Consider the following 27,663-nt stretch of genomic DNA (forward strand, 5'->3'; position numbering starts at 1 on the left):
GATAACCTTCTATAGAACCACTGTAGAGAGCATCCTGGCGTACTGCATCACAGTGTGGTACGCTGGAAGCACGGCGGCAGACAAAAAGGCCATGCAGAAAGTGATTAATACTGCCCAGAGGATTGTCGGCTGCTCTCTGCCCCCACTGGAAGACATTGCCAGCCCTCGTTACCGTGGAGGAGGAGCTTTGTGTTGGAAGATTTTGTAAACTAAGGTGGCATCTGCATATACAGATGCAGTATTGTTCCAGTTCAAGCATTTGTGTTTCTTAAATATCTGACAGTGGTGGTGCATTTTTGGCTTCCTGTCCAATACTTTCAAAGCTTGCTCATAAATGGTGTTAATTGGTTTAAGTGTTGTTTTGTCGGCCGAGGATTTGTTAGGCAGTACGTCATGTGTGATATGATCATGATTTAAATTCTTGGACTACATTGATTATTTTTCCTTGGACAAAAACATTGGGTCACTGTTATTTGTTGCTCTTTTTGAGAAGTATCTACAAATAGTATTAGATATGTTTAAGTGTAGATGGGATTTTTCAAGCCAGTTATTCACCCTCGTCATTGCTTCTGGGAATTCTGTGCGGCATGTTTTTTGTCTTTCGCGTGGACAAATCGAACCGCATCATCGGTATAGGACAACATTTTTGGCAGATCATTTATGTAAAGACTGAAGAGCAGGGCCTAGCACTGACCCCTGCAGTACCCCAAGACTGTTATTTCGCAAAGTAGATTTTGTGTTTTATATCCTGACGCGTCATAATAGATACGTATGATTCGATCCAATTTTGGTGAGAAATTAAAATTAAACAGTTTGGTCAACCATATCTGATGGTTGATGGTGTCAAATGCCTTTTTGAGATCAATGAAGACCGCACCATCTAGTTTTGATTGTGTTTTCTAGAAAGAAGCAAACCGCTGTGAAAAATCTCACTCACTTGTGCCTGCCACTGCTTGCTCAGGGTGTCGCCATTTTACCGTAGTTAAACGTCCAGATGCGAGTAGCCTTAATAGATGTGTTCATAGTGTTTACCATGTCAGCACATCCCAATAGTTGTTAAGGCTGACCAAAGGTCTTGCAGCCGATCATTAAAATATCAGCTTTGATACCTGCATAATGTGTATCACATGCTATTATTGCACCCAGAGAATTGGTGAACACCAGACTGCTACGGACACACTTCCTGGGTGTACTGCTCACATTACTTCCTTTTTTAATTTATCTATGTGCAGGCAATACCATTTCGGAAATGAAATGATTGTACATTTGTGATTATGAAATGAAACAAAATTCTGCTGTGATTTTTTTCTTTTTATTTCTTGTTCGAAAGTGATATCTATTGCAGTAATATGAACCATCGAAACAACCGAGATATTTCAACATTAGAACCAATATGGCCGCCACAACATCTTAAACTTCTGGTAAAAAAAATGTCATTCCTTTCATTATAAAGCATCAGTTCTCGTCAAGATAGACATTTCTTTTTCAAATTGAATAATTTGATATTTTGCATTTACAAAGACAGGAATCTTAACTTCCTTATGATATTGACCCAAATAATGTGTAATCCAGCAGACGTTCCTTTGGATTCATAAAGTATCTTAGAAATACCACGTGCGATGATTTTTTAAAAAGATTTTCCCTTCCAAGTAACACATTTGTACTCCCTATTAAAACCATGAATATGGAAGTGAAAATTGGGAATCAGTCTTATACGAGAGAAGTTGTCGAATTCAACGATTTTAAGGCAATTTTATGGGTACGGCTTATACGCAGAGGTGGTTTATATGCGAGAAAATACAGTAAGTTACATTTTATGTCCATTTTTATTACTTTTTTCCAGTGATAGACAAAAATCGCAATCATTGTTTTAAAGTGTAGTACATACATATTGGACATACCTTTACATTTTTATTTAACGCTTTACAAGTGCTCAATGTGACCACCACCGGCAGCATGGGCAACAGCCGCCCAATAAGAAAACTCTTCCAAAACACGCCTCAGAATGTGAATGAGGTTGAGAAGTTCCGGCTCGATCTAGTTGAGCACATCTCTATGCAGTGTCATGCCCTTGTACAAAAGCAAATTTGTACCAAAAAAGAAACAATGTTCACAACTCCCCATCACCATGTTCCTTGTGCACCGAAAACCTCTCGCAGAAGCTGCTGCCCCTACGGCGCCTCCTGAAGATTCCACCGAAGATCCAATGCCTCTCAAATCTGAGGAAGACGACTTAGACTAAAGCTCCCAATGACTTTTTTTGTTTTATTTAAATCAAGCGGAGACAAACTATTTTCACTGAGTACAGTACTTGGAGTATTTACATTTTTTAATATATAGATTAAAGTTAGTACATATACATGAGTCTTTTCATAAGCCTATAACAGTAACATTTAATAAATACACTTCTTGATAATTGTACTTGTGTACTTGTATTTTTGTATGGGTGTGAAAACATAGTATGCTAGTAATAATAAGGGTGAACCTTCTTTGTGTTTTTTTCAATTATCATGTCTGGTCTATTGGTGGCCCGGCGGCTGAGTGGTTAGCGCGTCAGCCTCACAGTGGAGGACCTGGGTTCAAATGCGGGACGTTCCACCTGTGTGGAGTTTACATTTTCTCCCCGGGTATGCATGGGTTTTCGTCAGGTACTCTGGTTTCCATTCCAAAGGCATGCATGGTGGGCTGCCCCTAGGTATGAGTGTGAACGGTTGTTTGTCTCCTTGTGCCTGCGATTGACCAAATTAGGATGAATTTCATATGCTTTGAACTGCATCCATTTAATTTATTAAAGACTCAAACTTCTGTGGTGCTGCTTGACCAAACTCTCCTGCTTCTCTTTACTACCAGGTTCAGTCTGTTGGGGTCCATTAGTAACTTCTGCCCTGTTAGTGGTCAGTGGGGTCTTACTATCGCAGTCCCAATCCTCACCCCGCGCACTTCCGCCATCGCTAAAGTCACGTAGGTGTTCCACTGAATCACATTTTTCCAGGTCAGATGCAATAGTCTCCAGGCTGATGATGGACATGTGGTCTGAACCAGAGTGCTCCCGTTCCAGTTCCTCTCTCTGGCCCCAGCCGTTCTCCCGGTGCTTCTCCACCCAAAGCAGTGTTTTGTCACTGTCCACCCAATCACCTTCTACCTTACCCTTTCCAAGAAAGCTACATGACGGTACCTTCACTGCTAATTTGGTCTCAGCCTCAGCACCAACTAGAGAGCTATGTCCCCCACATACAGCTGATCTCCCTCTTCCTCGCTGTGCATGGATCTGCTCACTAATCTGTTCCAGGTTCCGCAGAGCCACAGAGTAACGTGTTTTTACTTTTGCTACATTCTCCTCCAGCTGTACTACTTTGGCCTTGTGTCCCTGAAAGACATAATTTAGAGAGAGAGAAATAAAAGAGATGCATAGTATAACTATTGAGTTTGAGTTTGATTTATTTAATAAGGGACATCACATATTAATCAACATATTCATATTCACGTCAATGAACACATATATGTAAATATGTAAGATTGTAGCTGAGGGCTAATTTCCATCTTTAGTCCTTTGTCTAGGTTGAAGATGAACGATGACACATACTAGACACACACGCACACACACAGACAAGTAGCACAGTTTTAGACAGCGTTGTGATCGCAATTTCATTCGTCTAACAGCCAGGCTTTAAGATGAGTCGCGAGAGGTTCAGAGACGGGAATTCACATATGTTAATATGTTAATGGGTATTGAGTTCCAGACAACACAGACAGAGAAGGTGCTTTGGCTAAATGCACTCTTTTTGAAGGGAACTACAGTCACCTCTCGAGCCAGCCCTTGTTGGAATTTTTTTTGCACAGGAGGAAAAGCTTTGTCTTGGAAGATTTTGTAAACTAAGGTGACATCTGCATATTTAACAGTATTCTCCCAGTTCAGCCGTTTGTTTTTTCAAATATCTGCCAGCTGTGGTGCATTTTTGATTTTCTGTCCAATACTTTCAGAGCTTGCTTATATGTAAATGGTTTCAATTGGTTTTAGTGTTGTTTTGCAGTTTGTTAGGCAGTAAGTCATGTGTGATATGATCATTGTGTCAAAATATAGTTTTGCTGACTGACGTGTTGGACTGTTTGTAATGAACCTAAAATTGGACAAATTGAATTTACTTTTATTCAGTGTTTTTATCTGTCGTTTAGAGACAAGTTGAGAGTCAAGGGTGATTCCTAGGTACGTATTTAAATTCTTGTACTAAATTGATTGTTTTTCGTTGGACAAAAACGTTGGGGTCACTGTTATTTGTCACTCTTTTTGAGAAGTACATACAGACAGTCTTGGATATGTTTAAGTGTAGTTGGGATTTTTCAAGCCAGTTATTTACGCTCGTTATTGCATCTGTGAGTTCCTGTGCAGCATGTTTTTTGTCTCTCGTGTGGACATGTAGAACGGCATCATCGGCATATATTTGGCAGGTGACACTTGAAGGACAACAGCTTGACAGATCATTTATGTCAGGGGTTGCTAACTCCGGTCCTCAAGAGCCCCTATCCAGTCTGTTTTCCATATCTCCCTCCTCTACCACACCTGAATCAAATGATCAACTCATCAGCAACCTGTCCGGAAACTTCGTACCAATCCTGATTATTTGATTCAGGTGTGCTGGTGGAGGGAGACATCGAAAACAGACTGGATAGGGGCTCTCGAGGACCGGAGTTGGCCAACCCTGATTTATGTACTTTCTTAGACCTTTTTTTTTTTAGAACAAGCTTCTCTTGATTTTGTGGCCTGGCAGGTGTGTGAAATAATACATCCATTTTCTGAACGGCTTTATAATTACTAGGGTTGCGAGGGGTGCCTTAGCCTATGCCAGCTGACTTTGCTGCACAGGAACTCACAGATGCAATGACGAGTGTGAATAACTGGCTTGAAAAATCTCACCGAAATTTAAACATACACTGTCTGTTTGTAAAAAAAGCGACAACTGACAGTGACCCCAACGTTTTTGCCAGTTAAAACAATCAATATTGTTCAAGAACTTAAATGCCTAGGAAACACTGAACTTGTCTTTAAACGACAGATAAAAAATAAAAAAACACTGAATAGAATCAAATTCAATTTGTCCAATTTTAGGTTAATTAATCTAACTCCTGAGTCAGCAAAACTATATTTTGACACAATGATCATGTCACACATGACTTACTGCCTAACAAGTGGGTCATCGGCCTGCAAGAAAACACTAAAACCAATTAAAAACGTTTATATGCAATCTCTGAAAGTATTGGACAGAAAACCAAAAACACACCGCCGCTGTCAGATATTAAAAAAACACAAACGCCTGAACTGGAACAATACTGCATCTGTATATGCCAATGGCATCTAAGTTTATAAAATCTTCCATTGCATAGCTCCTCCTCCACTGCAAGATTTTGTACAAAAAAATCACATCCCACATCAACATGGGCTGGCTCTAGAGGTGACAGTGGAGTTCCCTTCAAAAAAAGTGCATTCAGCCAAAGCACCTTTGTCTCTCTGTGCCTCACATACCAGGAACTCACTACCAATTACTATACGTGAACTCCTGTCTGAACCTCTTTGCCAATCATCTTAAAGCCTGGCTGTTAGACGAAAAAAAAATGCTGTCTAAAACTGTGCTACTTGTGTGTGCGTGCGGTATTCGGTAACACGAGTTTATTGTGAATCATCCGAGTTACAAGTTCTGACGAATGATTCGTCTTCAGCGTGGCTATCGATTCGGAATCGATTGCATAGGTAGTGTCTATCGCTTTAACATTTTCTTTTTTTTCATAGGGTAAGTATTATTAAGTCTGACTAAACCACCATCATTGTTGTTCCAGAGCAGTGGCTCTTAACTTTGTTGGCGCTGCCGAACCCCACCAGTTTCATATGCGCATTCGCCAAACCCCACCAATTTCATATTCACATTCACCGAACCCTACTTTAGTGTAAAACAAGCAGGTGGGCCCGGCAAAGCTAAAAGACAATTGACTTCTCCAAAATCAGAAAAAAGGACAAATAGTGTGAACTTTAGTTGTCTAATTCATGTCAACTATGGTAAAACACACTGCAGCAAAATTTAATTTGCAAATCACAAAATTGGAAAATGACTAAATTTAGTTCACATTGAGGAATTAAAGCCTTCTGTGAGCATAAGCAAATCTTGGCATTTGGAATAATGGTAGGAGTACACCTATATAGTACTATAGGTTTATTGAGTTGATTCTTGCTTTGAAGTGTCTATGTAGTGTATTACAAATGTTTAAAAATGGTATCCTCTAAACTTTAGAAGTCCATAATAATACATAAAAGGTTGCTTTAGAATCTAAAGCAACCTTTTATGTATTATTATGGACTTTTGAGAGTTAAATTTTATGTAATGATGTTCATCGTAATTTCTAACTTCGTACTAGTTAAAATTGCATTTTCTTTTAATGAGTCAAAGACATTTTATTTTCACAAAACTTTTGGTTTCATATTTGTTTTAGATAAATACCATCTCAATGTTTTTTTTCTTGTTGCACGTTACAGAAAATGTCTTTTGTCTCTGTTTTTGTTATGCTTTTTAGTTTATCCAAGATGATTTTTAGGTTCTACAGTGCACATGGTACTAATTAAATGAAGTCGACTATGAAATATATTCAGCCAATATTTTGTTGAAAATCAATAAAATGTATCCATAAATTCAGTGGCGGGCCGTGAATTTCAAACCGACGCCTTCAGTGCTATGTCTGAATCAATCCAACTCCCCAAAACTATTTTATGGCTATAAAACTCTTACTGCAGCTACAGCTGCGATACAAATAAAAAAATCCTCAATAATAACCTCATACAATTGAAATATTATTTAGGAATACAGACACTCCTCAACTTACGAACGCAATTGGTTCCGAGCGATTGTTCATAAGTTGAATTTGTTTGTAAGTTGATTTAGTGCTATATTTTGTATTATAATTTATGTTTAAGGCCTATATAAGTATATTGAAGGTTTATATAAGTGCATTTGTATGTTTAAGGCTTGTATAAGTAACACGCATTGGTTTGCACTGAAAAAAAAAACATTTAATAAAATGGAGAGAATATGTACAGTACTGTAGAGAGAGAGATAGATTTATGTATTAGAAACTGGCCAAAAGAAGCGACCTAATGACGATTGCACAGTTTTCTTCTTTTTTTCATCATAAATGATGCAGTAGCACTGTATGGCATCATTCAATTGATTTGCAAACTTTGTGCAACGTTCAATATTTGGGTCCTGCTGCTCGATCTTTCTGTTTATAAATGGTACTGAATGTGCAACGCTCACCACTTTCTGACGCGCATCAAGCTTCGTTATTATTGCCACTCGTTTCAAATGAAATGGCTTGCCTCTTCCTTGCAACTCCCTCAATAGAAGCATTTAGCTTTTTACCAACCATATTCAATATTGGATGCATGAGATATTTAATGATACAAATGAAAAAGGTTCTTTGCACACTGGAGATACATTCACGCACTTCCGCATTGCAACGAAGAAGGTAGATGCTGGGTGAGCTGAGCTCTCACAGCGCCAGGCGTCGGTATTAGCGGCGGAAAGAAGTACTATTCCGAAAAAGACGCGAAATACAAAATTGGACTTGCGAACATTTTTGGACTTAAACGCAATTTGCAGACATGTTCGTATGTACCGTTGTTCGTAAGTTGAATGTTCGTAAGTAGGGGAGCGTCTGTATAGCCATATTTTACTCACCAAAAATCATTTTTATCTGTACACAAAATCCACTCTCCTTTCTTTCCTCCTTCTTTTCTATCGCGATCGAAGCTAATGCTGGAAGTCGAGCCTTGTCCTGTCGTATTTCTGGCATAAGTTTTTATTCGATTTAGTGCTGAAAATGTTCGTTCCCGGTTGTGACAGGCTTGCTTGCTTCGGAGTTGTCCGACCTTTCTTAATGATGTACAGCTTTTCTTGAAAAGTCCGTCTTGAAAATGGCTTTGACAGTAAATCTGCAAACAAATCAATTTTTTCTTCTCCTTCAGCCATTGCGGGTTGACAAAACCGCTATTAAATCAACACAAGGTACTCGGATGATTCGCCGAAAGACGTTTCGACGACGGACGTCTGGCCGACTGACAGGTCGCCGAATGGATGTTTCGCCGAACGGACGTTTCGCCGAACGGCCGTTTGGACGAATGAATGTTTGGCCGAACGGACGTTTCGCCGAAACGGGATTCGCGCGCTCGCCCCGCCCCTGGATCGTGTGTGTACATGTTTTTCAACCTCGGCCCTCGGGCCATATACGGCCCGTTACAGATAACATTCATTTAGGAATAACAAGGGCATGTACTGCCCCCCGCTGGACATATTTCTAAATACACGCTGGACATATTTCTAAATACAAGTACGTACTACAATGTGCTGCCAATTTTTTATTTTTTTATTTTATCCTTGCGTTTAAAGTAGTAGCCTAACGTGTTTCAATTTCACTATCACCTTCCGCCCGGGCTAGAAGAATGCCAAGCCCAATGCCCTATCAAGGTTACACAAATTGGCAGAGGATGGGGCCTCTAAGGAGACGATACTCACGGGAAACCTGATTGTGGGTGCATTGAGGTGGGGAGTCAAAGACCTTGTGAAAAAGTCGTTGGAAGGAGTTACAGCGCCTGGAGTTGCCCCGCTGGCTACTGGTAGTTCGCCCTTCATGAGCGCCTATGGATGTCAACGCCTATGTTACAGGGCCAGGAGGCTTCGATGGGCCCACAAAGTCTGGAGGGACACTATGGCCGCAGTGGTCCGCACGGCAGCCCGTAACCGCAGCATTGCTGACCGTCACAGGAGATCTGCCCCAACCTATCAACCTGGCCTGATGTTCTGGCTGTCTACACGGGATTTGCGTCTCCCTGGGTCATATGGCATGCTGGGCCCGAAGTTTGTGGGCCCGTTTGAGGTAGACACTATTGTGAACCCAGTTGCCATCAGGCTCAAACTCCCCAGCTCCATGAAGGTGCATCCCGTGATCCATATCTGCTTGCTCAAGCCGGTGTCTTCTTGCCCTCTAAACCCTCCGCCGGTGCCTCTCCGTTTCTCGTCTCCACTGACCATTCTCGACTTCCGTAGGCGGGTCTAGTATCTGGTCGACTGGGAGGAGTATGGCCCTGAGGGACGTTCCTGGATTCCCCGCCCCTTGATCCTCGACCCGTCACGTTTGAGGGATTTCCATTCTCTCCATCCTGCAAAACCAGGTGGTCCGCCAGGGGGCCTCATTTGAGGGGAGGATACTGTCATGTTCTGCTGCCTACAATGACGTGTTTCTTTTCAGCATCTGATTAAGCAGAGACGGGTTCAACGCACCTGCAGCAGATTGATGCATCCGGTATTTAAAAACATTAGCCACAACCAGCTAATTGTCATAGGGTCACCTGCTTTTCCCTTGCTTACCGCCTTGCTTTCCCAACACTTCGCTGAGACTTCACTTAGAATGTTGACGTTTGTATTTTGTACTTTAAAAACCTTAGTTTGTTCGTCGACTCGGTCGTGTTGTTTTGTTATACTTTTTGATCCTTAGTTCGATTCGCCGACTGAGTCGTTTCTTTGTTTTCTTTTAATACCCGCGTTTGTGTGTGCTCTTTTTGTTCAATAAATACTAGTTTTTGTAAATATCTACTCCTTTATTCCTTAGTTGTGTGGATCTATCTTTCATCGGCTTGCCGATTCATGATATCTTATTTATTAATGACTTATTTATTGATTATTTACGTGTGTAGTTCATGGTGTAGATTTAATTATACTTGTTTATTGACAAAAAAAGGCATTCAATTAACCATCAATGTTCAGCATTCACTTTAAAGGTATCTGGCATCATCCAGTGTTGTGAATGGGTACAATGTTTGGACCTCAATTTTAAGACGACCAAAACTTTTTCAGTCTTATTTTATTGCAAAAAACATTGTCTTATATTCGGATCAATACGGTAGATACATTTGAGGAATAGTGTCAAGTCAATTTTGACTGGAAATTCAGCCCTCATTCTTTCTGTCTTCAGAGCAACTGTTCTGAGCAAGCCTTACCCTCTTGGAAACACAAAAAATCAGTTTTACAGTTTAAATTTTATTTTACAGCTGTTCACACAATTTTTTTGGTATTTTAGACACAACGGCCACATAATTCATGCACCCCTACCTAGCCTGAATGAGTTCTGCTTAACCACTGTTGGGTCTGAGAGCTCCACCAGGTCCTCTCTCTTCCAGCGATTCCAGTAGTTTTTGAGGGCTTGCTGACGATAACCCCCCCCCCCGGTTTAGTTCCTTGCTGCGAGCTATCAATTTGGCTTGCCGTCTTAAAGGTCTTCAGAGGCAAGGACGAGAGCGGCTCGCCGATCAGAAAGTGAGCTGGCGTGGGGAATTTAGGCAGACGATTCAACAATGACATTATAATCAGTTTAAATAGACACAACAGGGACTAATTTTGAATCACGCGCAGCTGTGGGAGCATAACAGCAAGGCAGGAGGGACAAACAAGAGTAGGGAAAAGGCAAAGGGAAAACCAATAACAGGCTACTCCTAACAGCAGCCCCGTCTCCCCGGCCACGTCGTCCAGCTCTTTTGGGAGGATCCCAAAGCCTCCCTACACATTAAGAACTTGTGTCTTGAATCTCTTTCCAATTCTATGCCATCTGGAAATAATGATCTGAAGCAGATGGGTCAACTCCATACACCAATTTTGCCACCGTTAGGCAGCTCCTAGTCTCAGTTGACACCCCTCTGCCATATATCCTGAAAGAAGCACTTGACTCTGATAGTTAAGGGTGTCCGAAACCCTATAGGGTCATATCTTTGCTGAGGAACGCAAGACACTTCTCTTTGTGTAGTCATTTGATCTGAAGATGTCCATCAGATGTCCTCTATTGAAAACAAAATTGGCAGAGCCTGGTTTCCATACCAAACCAAGCCCCTTTAGCATAGAGCCGTGTGTCTCTGGTTCCAAAGTTATGTCAAAGTTCTCATCTAGCCACATAGCTATTAGTTAGCAGGAATTTGTAGTTCACTTACAAAATGTTATGCTGGCAGCAAATGTAATCTCCTTGGTAGCCTCAGACAAAACATACACCTCTTCGACATTGTCTGAGCACGTGATAAGATTGCCAACATACAGGGAGTCTTTCAACAAGGTAACTTGTGGATGACTTACTTGGTATGTTTCCAAATGGTTCCTGATTGTGTCTGCTAGCAGGAAAAAACTTGACACTCCAAAAACCACTCAAATCATCCGTAATAGGCTTGGTTGGCTTTCCTTTAGCATCTGGAAGTCCAGTAAGCCACATGAACCTTAGTGCATCGGTCTTTCTCTGCAATAGAAATCTGCAGCAAGGCCTTGGTGATATCTGCCACAAGAGCGAGGGGATACATCCTAAATCTTACTAAAATGTTCAAGAGATTTTGGTTAAGATTGCGTCCCAATGTAGACAGTAATTATGAGATGAAAAGCCGCACTCATTGGACGACGCATCGAAAACAATTCAGAGCTTTGTTGTTACATTGTCCTCTCTTATAAAAGCATGATAAGGTACCTAGTATCTAGTCTGCTGTTTTCAGTCTTTTCTGTCTCCTTAGACTTAGTAATATCTAAAATCACAATTAAATCTTCTAAACGGAGTAACATATCCCCTTCGTTTTCTTTTCAGATCTTCAAGTGTTTTTCGAGCGATTCTCCAATTATTTGGGAGCTCTGGTGCATCTTGTTTTCTTGGTAATTCTAACTCATATCGCCCGTATTTAAATTTGATGGAAGAAATTCTGTTGTGCTTCTATGTCACCTTCATTATTTTGGCTTGCAGTGCTGGAGATGCCAAATGACTCAATTTCCCAGGAAGCATGCAGTTAGTCTGAAATGCGTGTACTTTCTTCTACGCCAATCCTCATGCATTAAGCCTCACTCACTGGTCCGTGTACTTGCCCATACAGCGTTTCAATGGCAACACGTGAAACTGAAAGTCTTTTTATTTCACCAAAAATGATTTTCAGCAGCTATCAGCACGGAACGCTCCAGTTCTTCCTATAACAGTCCCTCTTTTTCCAGCAAATTTATGTTGACTTCATTACTCAAGCATCAGTAACATACAAACAGTGCATTGTCAAGAAGAAAAGTTGAAGTTAATTTTAGATATTTGTGTGAAGGCATTCATTGGTTAGCATACCTCCAGGATGTGGTTGAACTGAGCCTTTAACTCAAAGTATGGTTTGGACTTAAGGATGACTTTCTTCAATGACTTTTTGAGGCTTTGGACTTTAGCCTCAGCATCCTGACAGAGCTGTGTCACTCGCTGGTGCTCGTGTTCACTGCGAAAGCGCTCCTCCTCAGCCTCGTTTACCTGGTGAAAAAAGAGATTAAAACTCATTATTGCGCATGGTACTACTGCACAATTTAGACAAAAACCTATTAGGATTGTCCTGACAAATTACATATATACTGTCATCCTTCACCACGAAACATGATGACAGTGACCGAAAAAGTGAAGTTGCTAGATTTGCTAAAGGCGGGCAATAAGTACAGTAAGTACAGTATTACGGATATTGTAGACCAGACATGGCCTTGATAATCAAAAACCATCAAGTAGAATCACCCCTAATATTGCTACATACCATACTACATGTTTTCGCACCTATGCAGAAATACACAATGCTGGCCTCGGCTCGGTGTAGCTCCGCTTTTCAGCCGTGCCTTCACTACACAACGGGGGAGGCGGCGCACCCGCACTGGCCTCGGCTCGCTGTAGGTCTGCTTTTCAACCACCTCCTCGCTACGCGACGGGGCGGCAGCATGGCTCAGGTAATGATTCTTCCATTGTAAGGAGGCATTTTAAATGACGATATAAACAAAGATAGAAAAGGCTAGGTGTTGGCTTTATCTTGTTGGTAATGTGCGCAATGGTAAACTCACTTCGAACAAAACAGAATAAGGCAAGATCTTCTACTGTGATCTTTCTTCACTTCACGGCCTCAATTTACACGGCTTCACTACATCGTAGATTATTTTCTTTAAAAAAATCATAAAAATGTGAAAATTCACGCTGAAACTTAGAAGCGAAAGCCACTCTCATGTCTTCCACTTGTCACTCTCTCTCTCTGTCTGTCTCTCTCTCTTTCTCTCTCTCTCCGTCTCTGTCACTCTCTCTGTCTCTCTGTCACAATCTCTCTCTGTCACTCCTTCAGCTGCTTTCCTACACTTCTCTTTTCTATGCACTTGCAATAATCTTTTCTTCATGCTAACAAAACTATTTTCTATTCACTTACTAAAATCTTTTCTTCGACAATTCCCTTTCTACGTTCATCAAACCTTCCATATCCTTCAAACTGGGACATAAACCATGCCTCTCCACCCATCGCGGCAGACACAGGCAACTCCCCACACTACGCATCCGCACATACCCCACATCCGGTAACCCTCCGATTTCCATTCTGCAGTCTGGCAATAAACCCATCCCCTTTGTCGCGTTCCGACCCATATTAATCACTTACTTAAAAGTTTAAACAACAATTCTATTCTAAATTTCCCGAAACTGATCTCAATACTTCGTGATTCACCCAATATCTATGAGCACACCAAGCGGAGTCCCTGACTCAACTCTCTTAGTGGAGTCCCTGACTCAACACTCTCAGTGGAGTCCCTGACTCAACACTATCAGTGGGAGACAACAGTTGGAACCTTCACAAGGTGTCTCCCGAGAGGCCGCCCATCACGGCCTGCGAATCCAACAAAACCACCCAGAGCTGCCACCCAGGAACGTGGCGCCCTACGTTTTTCATCTAGCCGGAGATATTCGCACTGCCCCACACCTCCGGCTACCCCCTGGATGGAATAATCCGCGTTCCAGTGAGAGCTCTAGCGCTGCTGAGGGTAATCCTCAGGCGCCTGGGTGACCTAACAACAACAACAACACTATCAGTGGAGTCCCTGACTCAACACTCTCAGTGGAGTCCCTGACTCAACACTACCAGTGGAGTCCCTGACTCAACACTCTTAGCGGAGTCCCTGACTCTATTTTTGTTCTACCTACGTCGGTCCAGACCTCGAACATTCATGTTCTACCTACGTCGGTCCAGACCTCGAACATTCATGTTCTACCTACGTCGGTCCAGACCTCAAACATTCACGTTCTACCTACGTCGGTCCAGACCACAAACATTCATGTTCTACCTACGTAGGTCTAGACCTCGAACATTCACTACCTCAGTAATAATACTCATTCAAATTATTACACTTCACGGAGACAGAAATCAAAGGGTGAACTCACGATTTTCTCGTTCTGAACCTGCGCTGGTCCGAGGGTAGACCCGTCACCAGATCACCGGAGCGGCGAGGGAACAGCCGTCGGGTTGAACCTTTCAATGGGGGAATGGAGGATGCTGTCGACAGTATTTATTTTGCCCTTCGCCGTGCTACGTCGCCGCTCCGGCAATTGTTGGCTTGTTGGGTCCCGGACCCAACAAACCATCAATTTTGGCACCAAAGTTTGTTGGGTCTGTAAAACAGCTCCAGGAGCAGACACAGAAAGAGTGAGACCAATTTAAAGGAAATAGGTTTATTACCAGACTGCCGCATGGGGAGAGAGCTCTAACAGTTGAGAACGCACAGCCTGTTGTCCTTGCAACGCTCTCCGAATGAACAGTGGGTGAGACTTTATATAGGAAAACGGTAAAGTTTCTATGACAGCGACCAAACTTTGGGCAAAGTCTGATTAATAAGTGTCAAGTCTCTATGACAACGACCAAACTTTGGGCAAAGTCAGATTAATCAGTGTCAAGTCTCTATGACAACGATGTTTCTATACTTACAAAAACTGATACAATATGAACAAGCAATTGCAAAGCGACTTTGTCATCTTATCTTACAATCTTATCTTAGAAGTAGGATCATTAACACTCACTGTTCTCCAGATGTAGATCTCTTGGCAGTTCTGTGCATGCCTTTTTATCCACCAAGGGAGCTAACGGTAGTCATTGTAATGGCTGTTTACATTCCACCGGATGCTAATGTTAGCACGGCACTTAGCCTCCTACTAGCGACTGTAAACAAACAGCAGCTCGACCACCCCATGGAGTCCTTATTGTCGCCGGTGACTTCAACCAAGCATGTTTAAAGACTGTTCTGCCTAAGTTTATCCAGTACGTGAAGTGTCACACCAGAGGGGACAAAACTCTAGACCAGGGGTCTCAAACTTGCGGCCCGCGGGCCAACTGCGGCCCGCGGGACGAGAATTTGCGGCCCCCGTCTTAATATGAAATATCGATTTTTTTTTTTTTTTTTTTTTTTTTTTTTTTTTTTTTTTTTTTTTTTTTTTTTTTTTTTTTTTACCCCTTTCCCCATGATGGCGCCGTTTAAGTGGCAGCCAGTGGCAGTAGCTCTGTCCACTCATGTTTTTCTTGTTTTACAGCATGTTTTACATGAAAAATTAGAGGGAACATTGACATGCACCTGCTTGTGGCAGGTGTGATACTGGTGTGCCGATAGCGAGCAATGATGATGTCGTGACCGGATGATTCGCCTAAAGACGTTTCGCCGACGGACGTTTGACAGACGGACAGGTCGTACTAGTATTTGTTAGTTTAATGATTAAATACAAATACTAGTATTTGTATTTAATCATTAAACGCTGTTTTCAGCTGGATTTGACCGAATTTGAGAGCATTTTGAGCCGTTTGGCGAATGGACGTCTATAGACGTTTTTTTGCCTCCATCGCGATATCATCCAGTATTTGTATTTAATCATTAAATGCTGTTTTAGGATGGATTTGACCCGATTGCTGTCATTTTACGGCTCGGTTCTGCTACATCTGCCTGCCCAAGAGTGCTTATTCCCGGACTGCCATTGATGGTAGACGAACATTGATTTTTACTATAATTTGGAAAACACCGGCGGCGGGCCGGATTAAAAATCCTAACGGGCCGTATATGGCCCGCGGGCCGAGGTTGAAAAACTTGTACACACACGATCCGGCGGGGCGAGCGTTCGAATCCCGTTTCGGCGAAACCTCCGTTCGGCCGAATGAACGTTCGGTGGAACGTCCATTCGGCGACCTGCCCGTCTGTCAAACGTCCGTCGGCGAAACGTCTTTAAGCGAATCATCCGAGTACCGATGATGTCGCTCACACTGGTACTCAGTGCGCTCAGGGAGGTTGTCTTTCTGCTCAGACCAACAAAAAATTAGAGGGAACTTTGGTTCGGAGCTGAATGAACCAATCACGGTGAGGTATACGGCTCTGGAGGGCGGGACATCGGCCGGGCTGTCCAGTGCCTCGCTCACTCACTCATTCATTCCTCCAATCAGCTGGGCGGAGGAGAAGCCGTGAGGCCGATCACTCCGCTCGGCGCGCACACTCCTCCGCTGCTCTCAGCATAGAACTGAATGAGGCGCTATGATCCGTGATCCAGCCTGTGTCAGTGTCTGTAGCCATCTCCGCGATTGAAACGGAGAGCGAAAGTGCACATGTGCCACAAACCCGCGCGACTGAATGTGAAAGATCAACCCGAGACTCATTCCAAGTGGAAAAACATATTACAGAGCCCCAGAGATGTCTCTTTCAAAGCCTGCCGTGAAGAGAAAGGTCGGTGACGAGCAGAGACAGTTTCAAGAAAAGTGGGGAGTGCAATATTTCTTTGTTGAACACAGGGGCACCCCGACGTGTCTCATTTACACTGAAAAAGTTGCGGTGCACAAGGAATACAATTTGAAACACAAAGCCACATTTCAAATTTTTGCGGACCCCTTCTCCTTTGATGTGCAAGATGCCCCTCCTGAGCTTCAAATGGAGCTCATTGACCTGCAGTGCAACTCTGCACTCAAAGCCAAGTTCAGGGAGGTGAGTGGAGAAGCAGACAAGCTTGGGCAATTTTTGAGAGAGTTGACCCCCAGCTTCCCTGAACTTTCCCGAAGGTTCAAGCGGACCATGTGCCTTTTTGGGAGCACATACTTGTGTGAGAAGCTCTTCTCCACCTTGAACTTCAATAAGTCCAAGTACAGGTCCAGACTTACTGATGAGCATCTTCAAGCTCTACTGAGGGTCTCCACTGCTTCCTCCCTCAAGCCAAATGTGACTATGTGAGAAGAAGCGCTGCCAGGTCTCTAGCAGCAAGGAGTAGGCAAAAGAAGCCGTGTTCAGAATATTTCATGTTCAATGTTCCATTGAAGTTCAGAAAGTTAAAGGTTAAAGAGCTGTAAATACAGACATTTGAAACGGAATAAAAATAATTCATTTTCTCTACTTAGCCAGCCAGTATATATCTACTGTATGCTCATTAGTATTATTTGGTTTTATATTACTGATTGAATTATTTTTTATTCATCTTTAAGTTAATTTATTTAATTCATTATTTTTTGTTAAAAAATAAAGATATTTGATAACGTTGGAAAGTTTTATCAGTGCTTTTCTTGTGGAAATCCTGATGCGGCCCAGTCTCACCCAGACTCGGCCTCTAGCGGCCCCCAGGTAAATTGAGTTCGAGACCCCTGCTCTAGACCATGTTTATTCTAACATTAAAAATGCTTATAGAGCCACACCCCTCCCTCACCTTGCTGGATCCGACCATCGGTCACTGTTTATAAACGTATCCGGGTTTTTCCTAACCAAAAACCCTGGATGACCAGTGAGACACAGGCACTCATTAAACACCGTAAAACCGCCTTCAGGTCAGGGGACAAGTTACAATACAGCGCTGCCAGAGCAGACCTGAAGAGAGGCATTAAAAAGGCCAAGGCAGCATATACAGGGAAAATTGAGGAGCACTTCACAGAAAATAGCCCAAAAAAGATGTGGCAGGGAATACGACACATTACCAATTACAATGACAATAAAAAGGTGTCTGTTAACACAGATGCAGAGGAACTGAACCGTTTCTTTGCCCGCTTTGAGACTGACAAATCAGATTCAGTCTCAACACATCAACCACCTTGCAGCAGTACACTGAAGCTTCAGGAACATGAAGTGAGACAGGTACTGCGGACTGTCAACACCAGGAAGGCTGCTGACCCTGACAGAATACCTGGAAAGGTGCTCAAGCCTGTGCTGACCAGCTGACTGGGGTTTTCACAAAGATTTTCAATTGTTCACTGCAACAATCCATCATCCCCTCCTGCCTGAAATCTGCCACCATTATCCCTGTCCCTAAAAAGCCAACCATTGACAGCCTGAATGATTACAGGTCTGTTGCACTTACGCCTGTTCTCATGAAGTGCTTTGAAAAGTTGGTCGCCCGCCACATCAGGGACACAATCCCTCCCTCAGTTGACCCTCACCAGTTTGCTTATAGAGCAAACAGGTCCACTGAGGACGCCATCGCCGTAGCTCTACACACAGCACTGAGCCAACTGGAGCACCAGGGGAACTATGTGAGGATGCTTTTCATTGACTATAGCTCAGCCTTCAACACTATAATACTGGACATTCTGGCTGACAAACTCTCCCACCTTGGACTATCCTCTTCCATCTTCTGCTGGATTTAGAATTTCTTAATCAACCATTCACAAACTGTTAGACTTGGTCCCCACCTCTCTTCCTCCATTACACTGAGCACTGGCTCCCCTCTAGGTTGTGTACTGAGTCCTCTTCTATACTCGCTGTACACACTATTTTCCAAGATGGCGCCGTCACGTGGCAGCCAATGGCAGTAGCTCTGCCCACTCTTATTTGTTTTTCGTGTTTTACAGCCTCTCTATCTTTTTTTAATTACATTTTAATATTTTTTAATACATTCATTTTTACTTTACTTTGTACTTTATACTTTAATCTTTTACAACTTTCTTTGTTCTGTTAGCCTGGCTTCTTTCTGCTACTTCTTTTTTGGAAACATTCAGCCATGCCTACGCTGTCATACACATGGGACTAGCTGTTACAATACGCAGCAGAAGGAGCAACACCTCAATGCCGCTGGAAATTCGGAGCTGGACAAAAGTGCCGGGAGAAGAAGCGACGCTTCAGACCAACCATTCTATCATGGGATAAGATGGAAGAGCTGTCGGTGCTTACCAGGCCAGAAACAGAGTCGAGGGGTTCTACTCTGCTACTGTTGATTCTTCAGCTCCAGACTACTGAGGAACTGTGCGGATAAGCTTGGAAGAGTGACTCTGCATATTCTCTACCTCGGTCACAGTCTGCAGAAGTTTCCCATCTTGTGGAAGACATCCTGTGCGTGGTTCCAGTTTTATCCAACTCTACAATGTCTTTTTCTTGAGTCTGTATCCGTTTTTGCTACCGCAACCAAGATGGCCCCGGTACTCGGACGATTCGCCGAAAGACGTTTGGCCGACGGACAGTTCGCCGAACGGACGTTTCGCCGAAACGCTCGCCCCGCTCTCTGATCGTGTGTGTCCATGTTTTTCAACCTCGGCCCACGGGCCATATACGGCCCGTTACAGATAACATTCATTTAGGAATAACAAGGGCATGTACTGCCCCCCGCTGGGCATATTTCTAAATACAAGTACATACAACAATGTGCTGCCAATTTTTTATATTTTTTATTTTATCCTTGCGTTTAAAGTAGTAGCCATTTGGACACGCAATGTAATTTATCAAAGCTGGGGATTGATGTCTGACACAGAAAAAACAACACTAGAAGACTTATGTGAAATTCTAAGTGCCTTGGATAGACTAGAGGGCTTTGAGAACAATACCTGAAAATGCCATGGAACACACTTTTACTTCTAGTTTAATTTTAAATAATTTCCCATTATTTTAGGAAATATATATTCAAAATGATTTGCTGAGAACCTTAATTCAAAGATTAATCTCAACATTTTCTATGCTGGTGTAAATTTTCTGGAGTAGGATTTCTGGATTTACAATTTCATTACAGTAGTACTTACTGTTACTACTACTTTATTTTCTCTATTTCTTCTGTCACGTACTGTTCTGCATGATCTCCAAATGGCTACTACTTTAAACGCAAGGATAAAATAAAAATATATAAAAAATTGGCAGCACATTGTAGTGTAGTACGTACTTGTATTTAGAAATATGTCCAGCGGGGGGCAGTATATGCCCTCGTTATTCCTGAATGAATGATATCTGTAACGGGCCGTATATGGCCCGTGGGCTGAGGTTGAAAAACATGTACACACACGATCCGGGGGCGAGGCGAGCATTTCGGCGAAACGTCTGTTCGGCGAACTGTCCGTCGGCCAAACGTCCGTCGGCCAAACGTTCGTCGGCGAAACATCTTTCGGCAAATCGTCCGGTCACGGATGGCGCCGCTCAAGTGGCAGCCGGTAGCGGTAGCTCCGTCTGCTCTTGCTCGTTTTGTGTTTTTGCTGCTTTCCTGTCTTAATGATTTGATTTGGTGATTCTTAATGATCCCATATACAGTGGTACCTCGAGATACGAGCTTAATCCGTTCCGGAACTGAGCTCGTATGACGAGATTCTCGTAACTCGAGCGGACGTTTCCCATTGAAATGAATGGAAAACTAATTAATTAGTTCCAACCCGCTGAAAAAACACCAAAAACAGGATATTGGATTGGAAAAAATGTTTAATTTATTCTAATTCGCCATATATTAACAAAGTAATAAATAACGAGTGGTTTAATATTAATATAATGTGTTTAATAGTAGTAAAATTAGATGCATTTCGCGGAGGGGAAGGGAACGACATACACACGGAGGCGGGGGAGGTGTTGGGGGGACTTTATCCACGGCAACGCCGCACTCGTGTAAAACATGTTTTATTTCTTCTAATTCGCCATGTATTGACAAAGTAATAAATAACGAGTGGTTTAAGAGTAATAAAATGTGTTTAATAGAAGTAAAATTAGACGCATTTCGCGGAGGGGAAGGGAACGACATACACACGGAGGCGGGGGGAGGTGTTGGGGTGACTTTATCCATGGCACTCGTAAACGAACAAACAAATTTAAATTAACTTGGATTAATATATACAGACACTCAACGTTAATGTAACTTCACACAAAACTGAATTCTAATTTAGTTTTAATCTTTTTTACCTTTGTAACGGGTTGGCCCCACCCCGACGTTCCGCCGGAGCCTTCAAAACGAACGCATCAAGAGTTGTTTGGAACTTGCCGCTTCCCCGTGTCTGATTACCGAGTGTATATTCCAGTTCTTTTCTTTGCAAAACTCTGCCGATCCATTGTTGTTTACCTGGTATGTAAATGTGGACCAAAGTGGGGGGCAGGGGGGTATACGGGTATGGAAATGCAAAGTCCGCCCAGTGCTCGTAGAAAGATTTTATACATGAAAGAGATGCAAAAAAAGACAGTGCCATGGTCACCTGGCTTGGTCGCATCACTAAATTTTGACCGCATCACGGGCGAATTATTCGATCGAAATTTCCCTCGTAAGACGAGAATTTTGTATGAAGAGGGGTCGTATGACGAGGTACCACTGTACTTTGCTTTGCTTTGTAGTTTGTGCTTTTGCTTTGTTATTCTGCGGCCTTTGCGACTGTATTGTCTACTTGTAACTATGGTAACTATGCCTTTCCTGTATCTGCATTCTCACCCTCTTGCTACTGTCACAATGAAATTTCCCGAATACGGGATGAATAAAGTTATCCAATCCAATCCATACGACTGTACACCGACCCACCACTCTAACTCCATCATCAAATTTGCCGATGACACCACTGTGGTCGGAGTCATCTCAGGGGGGATGAGTCTGCCTACAGAGATGAGGTCAACAAACTGTCTTTGTGGTGTTTGGTGAACAATCTCACACTAAACACCACAAAAACGCATCACAGATCTGGCCCCACTCACACACAGGGTCCAGTCCTTTAAATTCCTGGGGGTCCACGTCACGGACAAGCTCTGCTGGTCTACCAACACCACGGCAGTGGTAAAGAAGGCCCAGAAGCGACTCCATTTCCTGAGGGTACTTAGGAGGAACAACTTGGACACAAAGCTTCTGGTAACCTTCTATAGAGCCACTGTGGAGAGCATCCTGGAATATTGCATTACAGTGTGGTACGCTGGAAGCACGGCAGCAGACAGAAAAGCCATGTAGAGCATGATCAACACCGCCCAAAAGATCATCGGCTGCTCTCTGCCCTCGCTGGATGACATTGCCATTCTCACAAAACACGGACAAATGGACTCAGGGACAGTTCTTTTACCAAAGCCATCAGGGCTCTGAACTTGCACTAGCACGACACACAATCCCTTCTGTGCAATAACTTCGGAGTGTGCAATATTTTAGAATTACCTTGCCCGGACGTGACTTTTTAAATTACTTATTTATGTTTTTACTGGGAAACACTTTGTGGAGTAGCACCACCAATTTCGTTATACACAGCTGTTGTATAATGACAATAAAGGCTTTTGAAGTCAGCTGGGATAGCCTCTGGCAACCCCCACTACTACCCTTACGAGGATGTGCGGTACGAAAGATGAATGAAATACTGCACATATTTTTACTCAATGCCTTGGGACGTACCTTAGCAGTAGCGTGATTGAGCATCTCCTGCCAGGTTGGATCCATAGTGTTCTTGTCAGCCGACAGGCCTTGTTCTGCCACGTACACCATCTCTCTGGCAGCGGTGTGCATGGACACCGCCCTTTCATACCTTAGAGCAGCTTTCTGGGTCTCCTGTTGTGCCTGAAATCATAAACACCCTGTATAGTCATTTTTTATCATAAGCATATTTATTGCTCAGTGTTTGTCTGCCAAAAAAGGCGTGGATAAAAGAATTACTACAAAAAATGCAATCCAGTACGCATGGGTCATTTTCACATAATTCAGCAAATAACGGTAAAGATATGGCCCTGGACTTTCCCTTTATGTGTTACAAAGTTATAAAAATTAATTACTACTGCTTTGTTTGCCACATATTATACTACATTTGGCACCAATTTTAAGAGAAATCTATTTGAGACACAAATACATTGAGAGCCAGTTTATGTTGAATTTGTCCACTCCGTTAGATGTCCAGAATCTAGTGTCACAGTTTATAGGAATGAAAAGTCGGGTTATGATTTATTTGTTTGTCTCTATTTAGAATGTGTTGTTTAGATTTGTTTCAATAGTATTTTCACTCAAGTTGTCTTTGAGAAAAATGCAAAAGAATTGCAACTGCAAACAGTTTTACTGATGTACCTTTCATATCAGTTAGTGTGTCTTTACCGTTATCACATGAGAAATACACCAAAAAATTCACAGTAAATACACCAGGTGGCTGGTGTGGGAGAAGTACCAGGATGTTGTCAGCCATATTGTCAACGCCAGCTAAGCAGAAGCCATGAGAATGAAACTAAAACCAAGGTAAGGACCATACCTGTGAAATGTCGTAACAATTCCATGTCTTTACCGATGTCCTAAAAACTTGGTGAACATAATTACTTTGCTTTTTAATGAACTGGGCATGGTGTATGCATGCAGAACACTATCATTTACTGAGTGCCAAGAAATACCATCTACCAATGTCAAAGGCTGAGGTGGAATGTTGTGTCTTTACCGTTAATAAATTTTGTCTTTACCGTTGTATGTTTAGAAACTGTGCTGTCTGCAAGAAATACATCAAAAAGATCTACAGGGATGGAACTGATGACATAAGGCAATCAAAGGAGCAAGTGTTATACCACGAATGGGAGAAGGGAGTAGAGACCAGAATGACAAATAATGGGCCAATTGATGTTGTTGTCATCCAGAAGAAAGAAAAATCTGTCACCATTGCGAAACTCTGTGATGACCTTGAGAAAGACCTTGTGGCTCTTATGGGGCACCAATATCGTATCATTCACCAGTACAAGGAGCTCAGACTAGTAAAATCCAGGTTAAATTTTAATTAATTATGTTTTCATTAAAGTTCCAGCTAAGATATTTCCAGGCAGTGCTAGTGTTGCTAATTAGAGATAATCAGAATGCTTGAATTGCATTTTGTAAATTATTCATTTTCTGAAAGTGTCTTTACCGTTATTTGCTGAATTATGTGAAAATGACCCGCATACTGTTTTTTTTAAACTATTTGACATACAGTCCATTTGCTAACCACACCATTACTGTATCAACTGTTTAAGATAAAACATTGAAAATATAAAAGTCCTGGCAGCCCGGCAGCTGAGTGTTTAGCGCGTCGGCTTCACAGTGGGAGTCCTGGGTTCAAATCCCGGTCATGTCCACCTGTGTGGAGTTTGCATGTTCTCCGCGGGCCAGCGTGAGTTTCCTCTGGGTACTCTGGTTTCTTCCCACATTCCAAAAACATGCATGGTAGGCTGATTGGACACTCTAAATTTCCCCTAGGTATGGGTGTGAGTGTGCATGGTTGTCCGTCTACTTGTGCCCTGCGATCGGCTGGCCACCGATTCAGGGTGTCACCCGCCTCTGGCCTGGAGTCAGCTGGGATAGGCTCCAAGACCCCCCCCCCCCCCCCCCCCCCCCCCCCACCACCACCACCACCACGACCCAAATAAGGATAAAGCGATTCAGGAAATGAGATGAGATGAATATAAAAGTCAAACTTAAATGAATAAAGTGTTGGATGGGGTAAAAGTAAATATTTGTAACAACTATGATTATTTTGAATGGATAAAAAATAATAAGTAGATGAAATAAGTAACGGGTTGTCATGTCAGTGCTAAGCGTGTCAGAGCCGACAGTCAATAACATTCCCAGCGCGTTGATGCTAATACCTTAGCATGTTTCCTCTGTGTGCATGTTTGATGCATCAGAGCCAGAATATTCAAAATAATTCTAAAGGAGAATACAGTGTGTTTCTGAGGACGAAGGAATCTAAAAATTATGACAAATTATGATAAAATTTCATTTTCAAGCTATTCTGCTCACTTTCATTGACAGATTTGTTTCATTACGAACTGCAATCATTTGAGAGTCAATTGTTCTCACAAATCCTCAGACCAATTATTCACAACTTTTCACTGACAATACGTTCCTTGGAGCCACTACAAAAGAGGACACACCTCTTTAGCCAGTCTTCGAGCTTCATAGTAAGGTCTTGCTTTCTCAATGCATGCACCAAGTTGCGATCCCTGAGCATTCAGCTTCCTGGCAGAATCTGTGAGGATCTTTCTGTAGCCAGATCTCACATCCTGAAGCGAAAATACATTAGAAACCTCATATAAAATTGCATTAAAAAGTCAGTGAAAACTTGAATATATTGTCAGCTTAACAGTACAGCTAATCAATGAATTCATAGTGTCAATAAAAAAACCTTCTTACATCTAGATGAAGCTCCAGCTTGTTGATCTCATCACTGGCCTGGTTGAGGTGCTCTAATTCTGCCTGGGAAACAGGAAGCAATAAATATAAAAATACACTCTTATTGTAGAATTTTACAGTTAATGTAGTATAGTCACGTAATGTGAGCGCAGCGTTGCCTTGACCTGTTAACTAGGCTTCCTTTAGCAGGATTGATGGTCATTCACAAACATCTTTTGCAAAAAATAAAAAAGGGCATCCTTTATTTGCTTTGCAGAGCTCATCGCTCATTTTCTACCACTTATGTGAGGTCACGTCGCTGGAGCAGACACAGACCGTCAAGCTACGAAACGACACAAACCCTTGATTTTTGACATCCTTAAAACCTGCTTCATGTTTTCTTTCACTTTTCAGGGTGCCCTTGAAAGACAATTCCATTTCGACATCTCATCTCATCTCATTTTCTGAACTGCTTTATCCTCTAGGGTCGCAGGGGGTGCTGGAGCCTATCCCAGCTGACTCCAGGCTAAAGGCAGGGGACACCCAGAATCGGTGGCCAGCCGATCGCAGAGCACAAGGAGACGGGCAACCATACACACTGACACCCATACCTAGGGGGCAATTTAGAGTGTTCAATCAGCCTACCATGCATGTTTTTGGAATGTGGGAGGAAACCGGAGTACCCGGAGGAAACGCACGCAAGCCCATGCAAACTCCACAAACGTGGACGTGACTTGGATTTGAACCCAGGACCCTATAGCTGTGAGGCCGATGCGCTAACCACTCGCGCCACCGGGCCGCCCTCCTATTTGACATAGTCCTCAAAATCATTGGGGCTCAAACTTTTTTGCGCAAAGATCTAGTACTTTTCAAGGAGCCAACTTTACGCGATCTCCCCTTTTTTTCCCAAGCCAATGACAAAACTCAGCAGTTTCTATGTCTGCTGATGCCAGTAAAAACCCAAAGTAGTGTAGGCAGGTAGTAATCATTCTTGGACGCACGATGGCGCTGTTTCCCACCTCAAGTCCCATACCAAATTTGAATTATTTTGATGCTTTGGCTTGATTGAATTGAACTGCTGAATTGCTTCTCATATCATATCTGTACATTTTGCTTGATTGATTTGAAATGCTGAACTTCATACCTGTACATAATTAAATACACGTTTGCTGTGCTATGCGTGTAACTGAAATTTTCCTTTCTCACCTAACGCATTTTTGAAAAGATATTTTTTATAGCGCAACAACTGTCTTTTGGTTCTAAACAAGCACTAATGTTTGTAATTCATTATTTAGGTGGCCCGGCGGGTGAGTGGTTAGCACGTCGGCCTCACAGTGGGGGACCTGTCAAATCCTTGTCGGTCCACCTGTGCAGAGTTTCCAGTTTCTGCTCGGGCCTGCTTGGGTTTTCTCCAGGTATTCCAGTTTCCTCCCACATTCCAAAAACATGCATGGTAGTCTGATTGGACACTCTAAATTGCCCCTAGGTATGAGTGTGAGCGTGAATGGTTGTTTGTCTCCTTGTCTCAATTCAGGGTGTCCGCTGCCTCTGGCCCAAAGTCCCCTGGGAAGGGCTCCAGCACCTCCCGTGACCCTAGTGAGGATAAAGCGGTTCAGAAAATGAGATGAGATGAGAATTTATTATTTGTTTTTAATGGGCCCTAATGAATTTGAGTGTGTTTTAAAAGAGAATAAAATATGAGAATCATGAAACAAGGCAAAGAGCCCCAATATATACAAAATATGATAAGAAGAAAAGAGCCGCATTCATTCCATGTTGTTGCCACCTTGTACTACACTATGGGTACAGGTTAGTAAACTGTGGGTACAGTTTACTAACCTGAAGTAAGAAGGAAAACGAGCACATGGCGTTGTGGGTACGAAGTCAAGACACAACGCTAACAGGTTATTGTTTAACAAATTAGGTGAGCAAACGGGCTTTAATTCTAGCGTAAATCCTACCTGAATTCTTGGATCCAGTTCTTCCTCATACTTGCCAACATCCTCTTCTCCCTTCATCATCTGAGACTCCGCTTTTCCGCCACACTTGGGCTTGGGCTCGAGCTCTGGTTCCTTATCCGTACATTTGGCTGCTTCTTCTCTACTTCTTCGCCTTAATACCACCGTCCTCCCGCCTACACCGTTCGCTTCTTCCCCCGGTGTCACCGCTCTCTGCGGTCAAGTGAGCTGCTGTGTCTGTTTCCGTAGTCAGGGCAGTCGTGCTTCAATTTCCGTTGTCCTCTTTTTTCAGGTTTTACGGCAAAGAGGGAGGATGCGCGCATGAACGGAGAAAAAGAAGAAGAGGATGACGTCACCGCTGACTCTCAGTCAAGTGCTTCGGGCAGTGGATTTCTACTCCCTCTCATTCTAATTGCAATTTAATTAAATGTAAAGATGCCATATTGACAAATATACGTAACTCTGTAAATAAATAAAATTTAATTACGCCATTGATTTTGTTCTGTCCATTGAAGGAAATCCTATCGATGACGTCACCATGCAGTTCCAGCACAGCGTAATTCATGACAATAAACAG

At 42.7% G+C, this 27,663-nt stretch overlaps 1 protein-coding gene across 1 annotated transcript; it reads right to left on the reverse strand.

Annotated features, from left to right (window-relative positions):
- Positions 1–1,290: 1,290 nt before the first annotated feature.
- sh3bp5lb (SH3-binding domain protein 5-like, b) lies at positions 1,291–27,357 on the reverse strand. The gene is made up of 6 exons (XM_077590921.1): positions 27,090–27,357; positions 25,150–25,212; positions 24,891–25,019; positions 22,411–22,572; positions 12,160–12,333; positions 1,291–3,367 (listed from the first exon to the last, which is right to left on the reverse strand). Exons 1-6 carry the CDS (start codon positions 27,147–27,149, stop codon positions 2,789–2,791), a joined length of 1,167 nt encoding a protein of 388 aa, XP_077447047.1. The 5' UTR covers positions 27,150–27,357; the 3' UTR covers positions 1,291–2,788.
- Positions 27,358–27,663: the final 306 nt, after the last annotated feature.

The sequence above is a fragment of the Stigmatopora argus genome, chromosome 21 (assembly GCF_051989625.1).
Source record: "Stigmatopora argus isolate UIUO_Sarg chromosome 21, RoL_Sarg_1.0, whole genome shotgun sequence".
Classification (NCBI taxonomy): Eukaryota; Metazoa; Chordata; class Actinopteri; order Syngnathiformes; family Syngnathidae; genus Stigmatopora; species Stigmatopora argus.

Coding starts and splice junctions, on each gene's coding strand:
- sh3bp5lb (XM_077590921.1), bottom strand. CDS start 27,149: ATGATGAAGGGAGAAGAGGATGTTGGCAAGTATGAGGAAGAACTGGAT. Junction 22,573..24,890: donor CTCGAAGACTGGCTAAAGAG/GTGTGTCCTCTT, acceptor TTATGATTTCAG/GCACAACAGGAGACCCAGAA. Junction 12,334..22,410: donor TCAATCACGCTACTGCTAAG/GTACGTCCCAAG, acceptor TTTTTTCACCAG/GTAAACGAGGCTGAGGAGGA.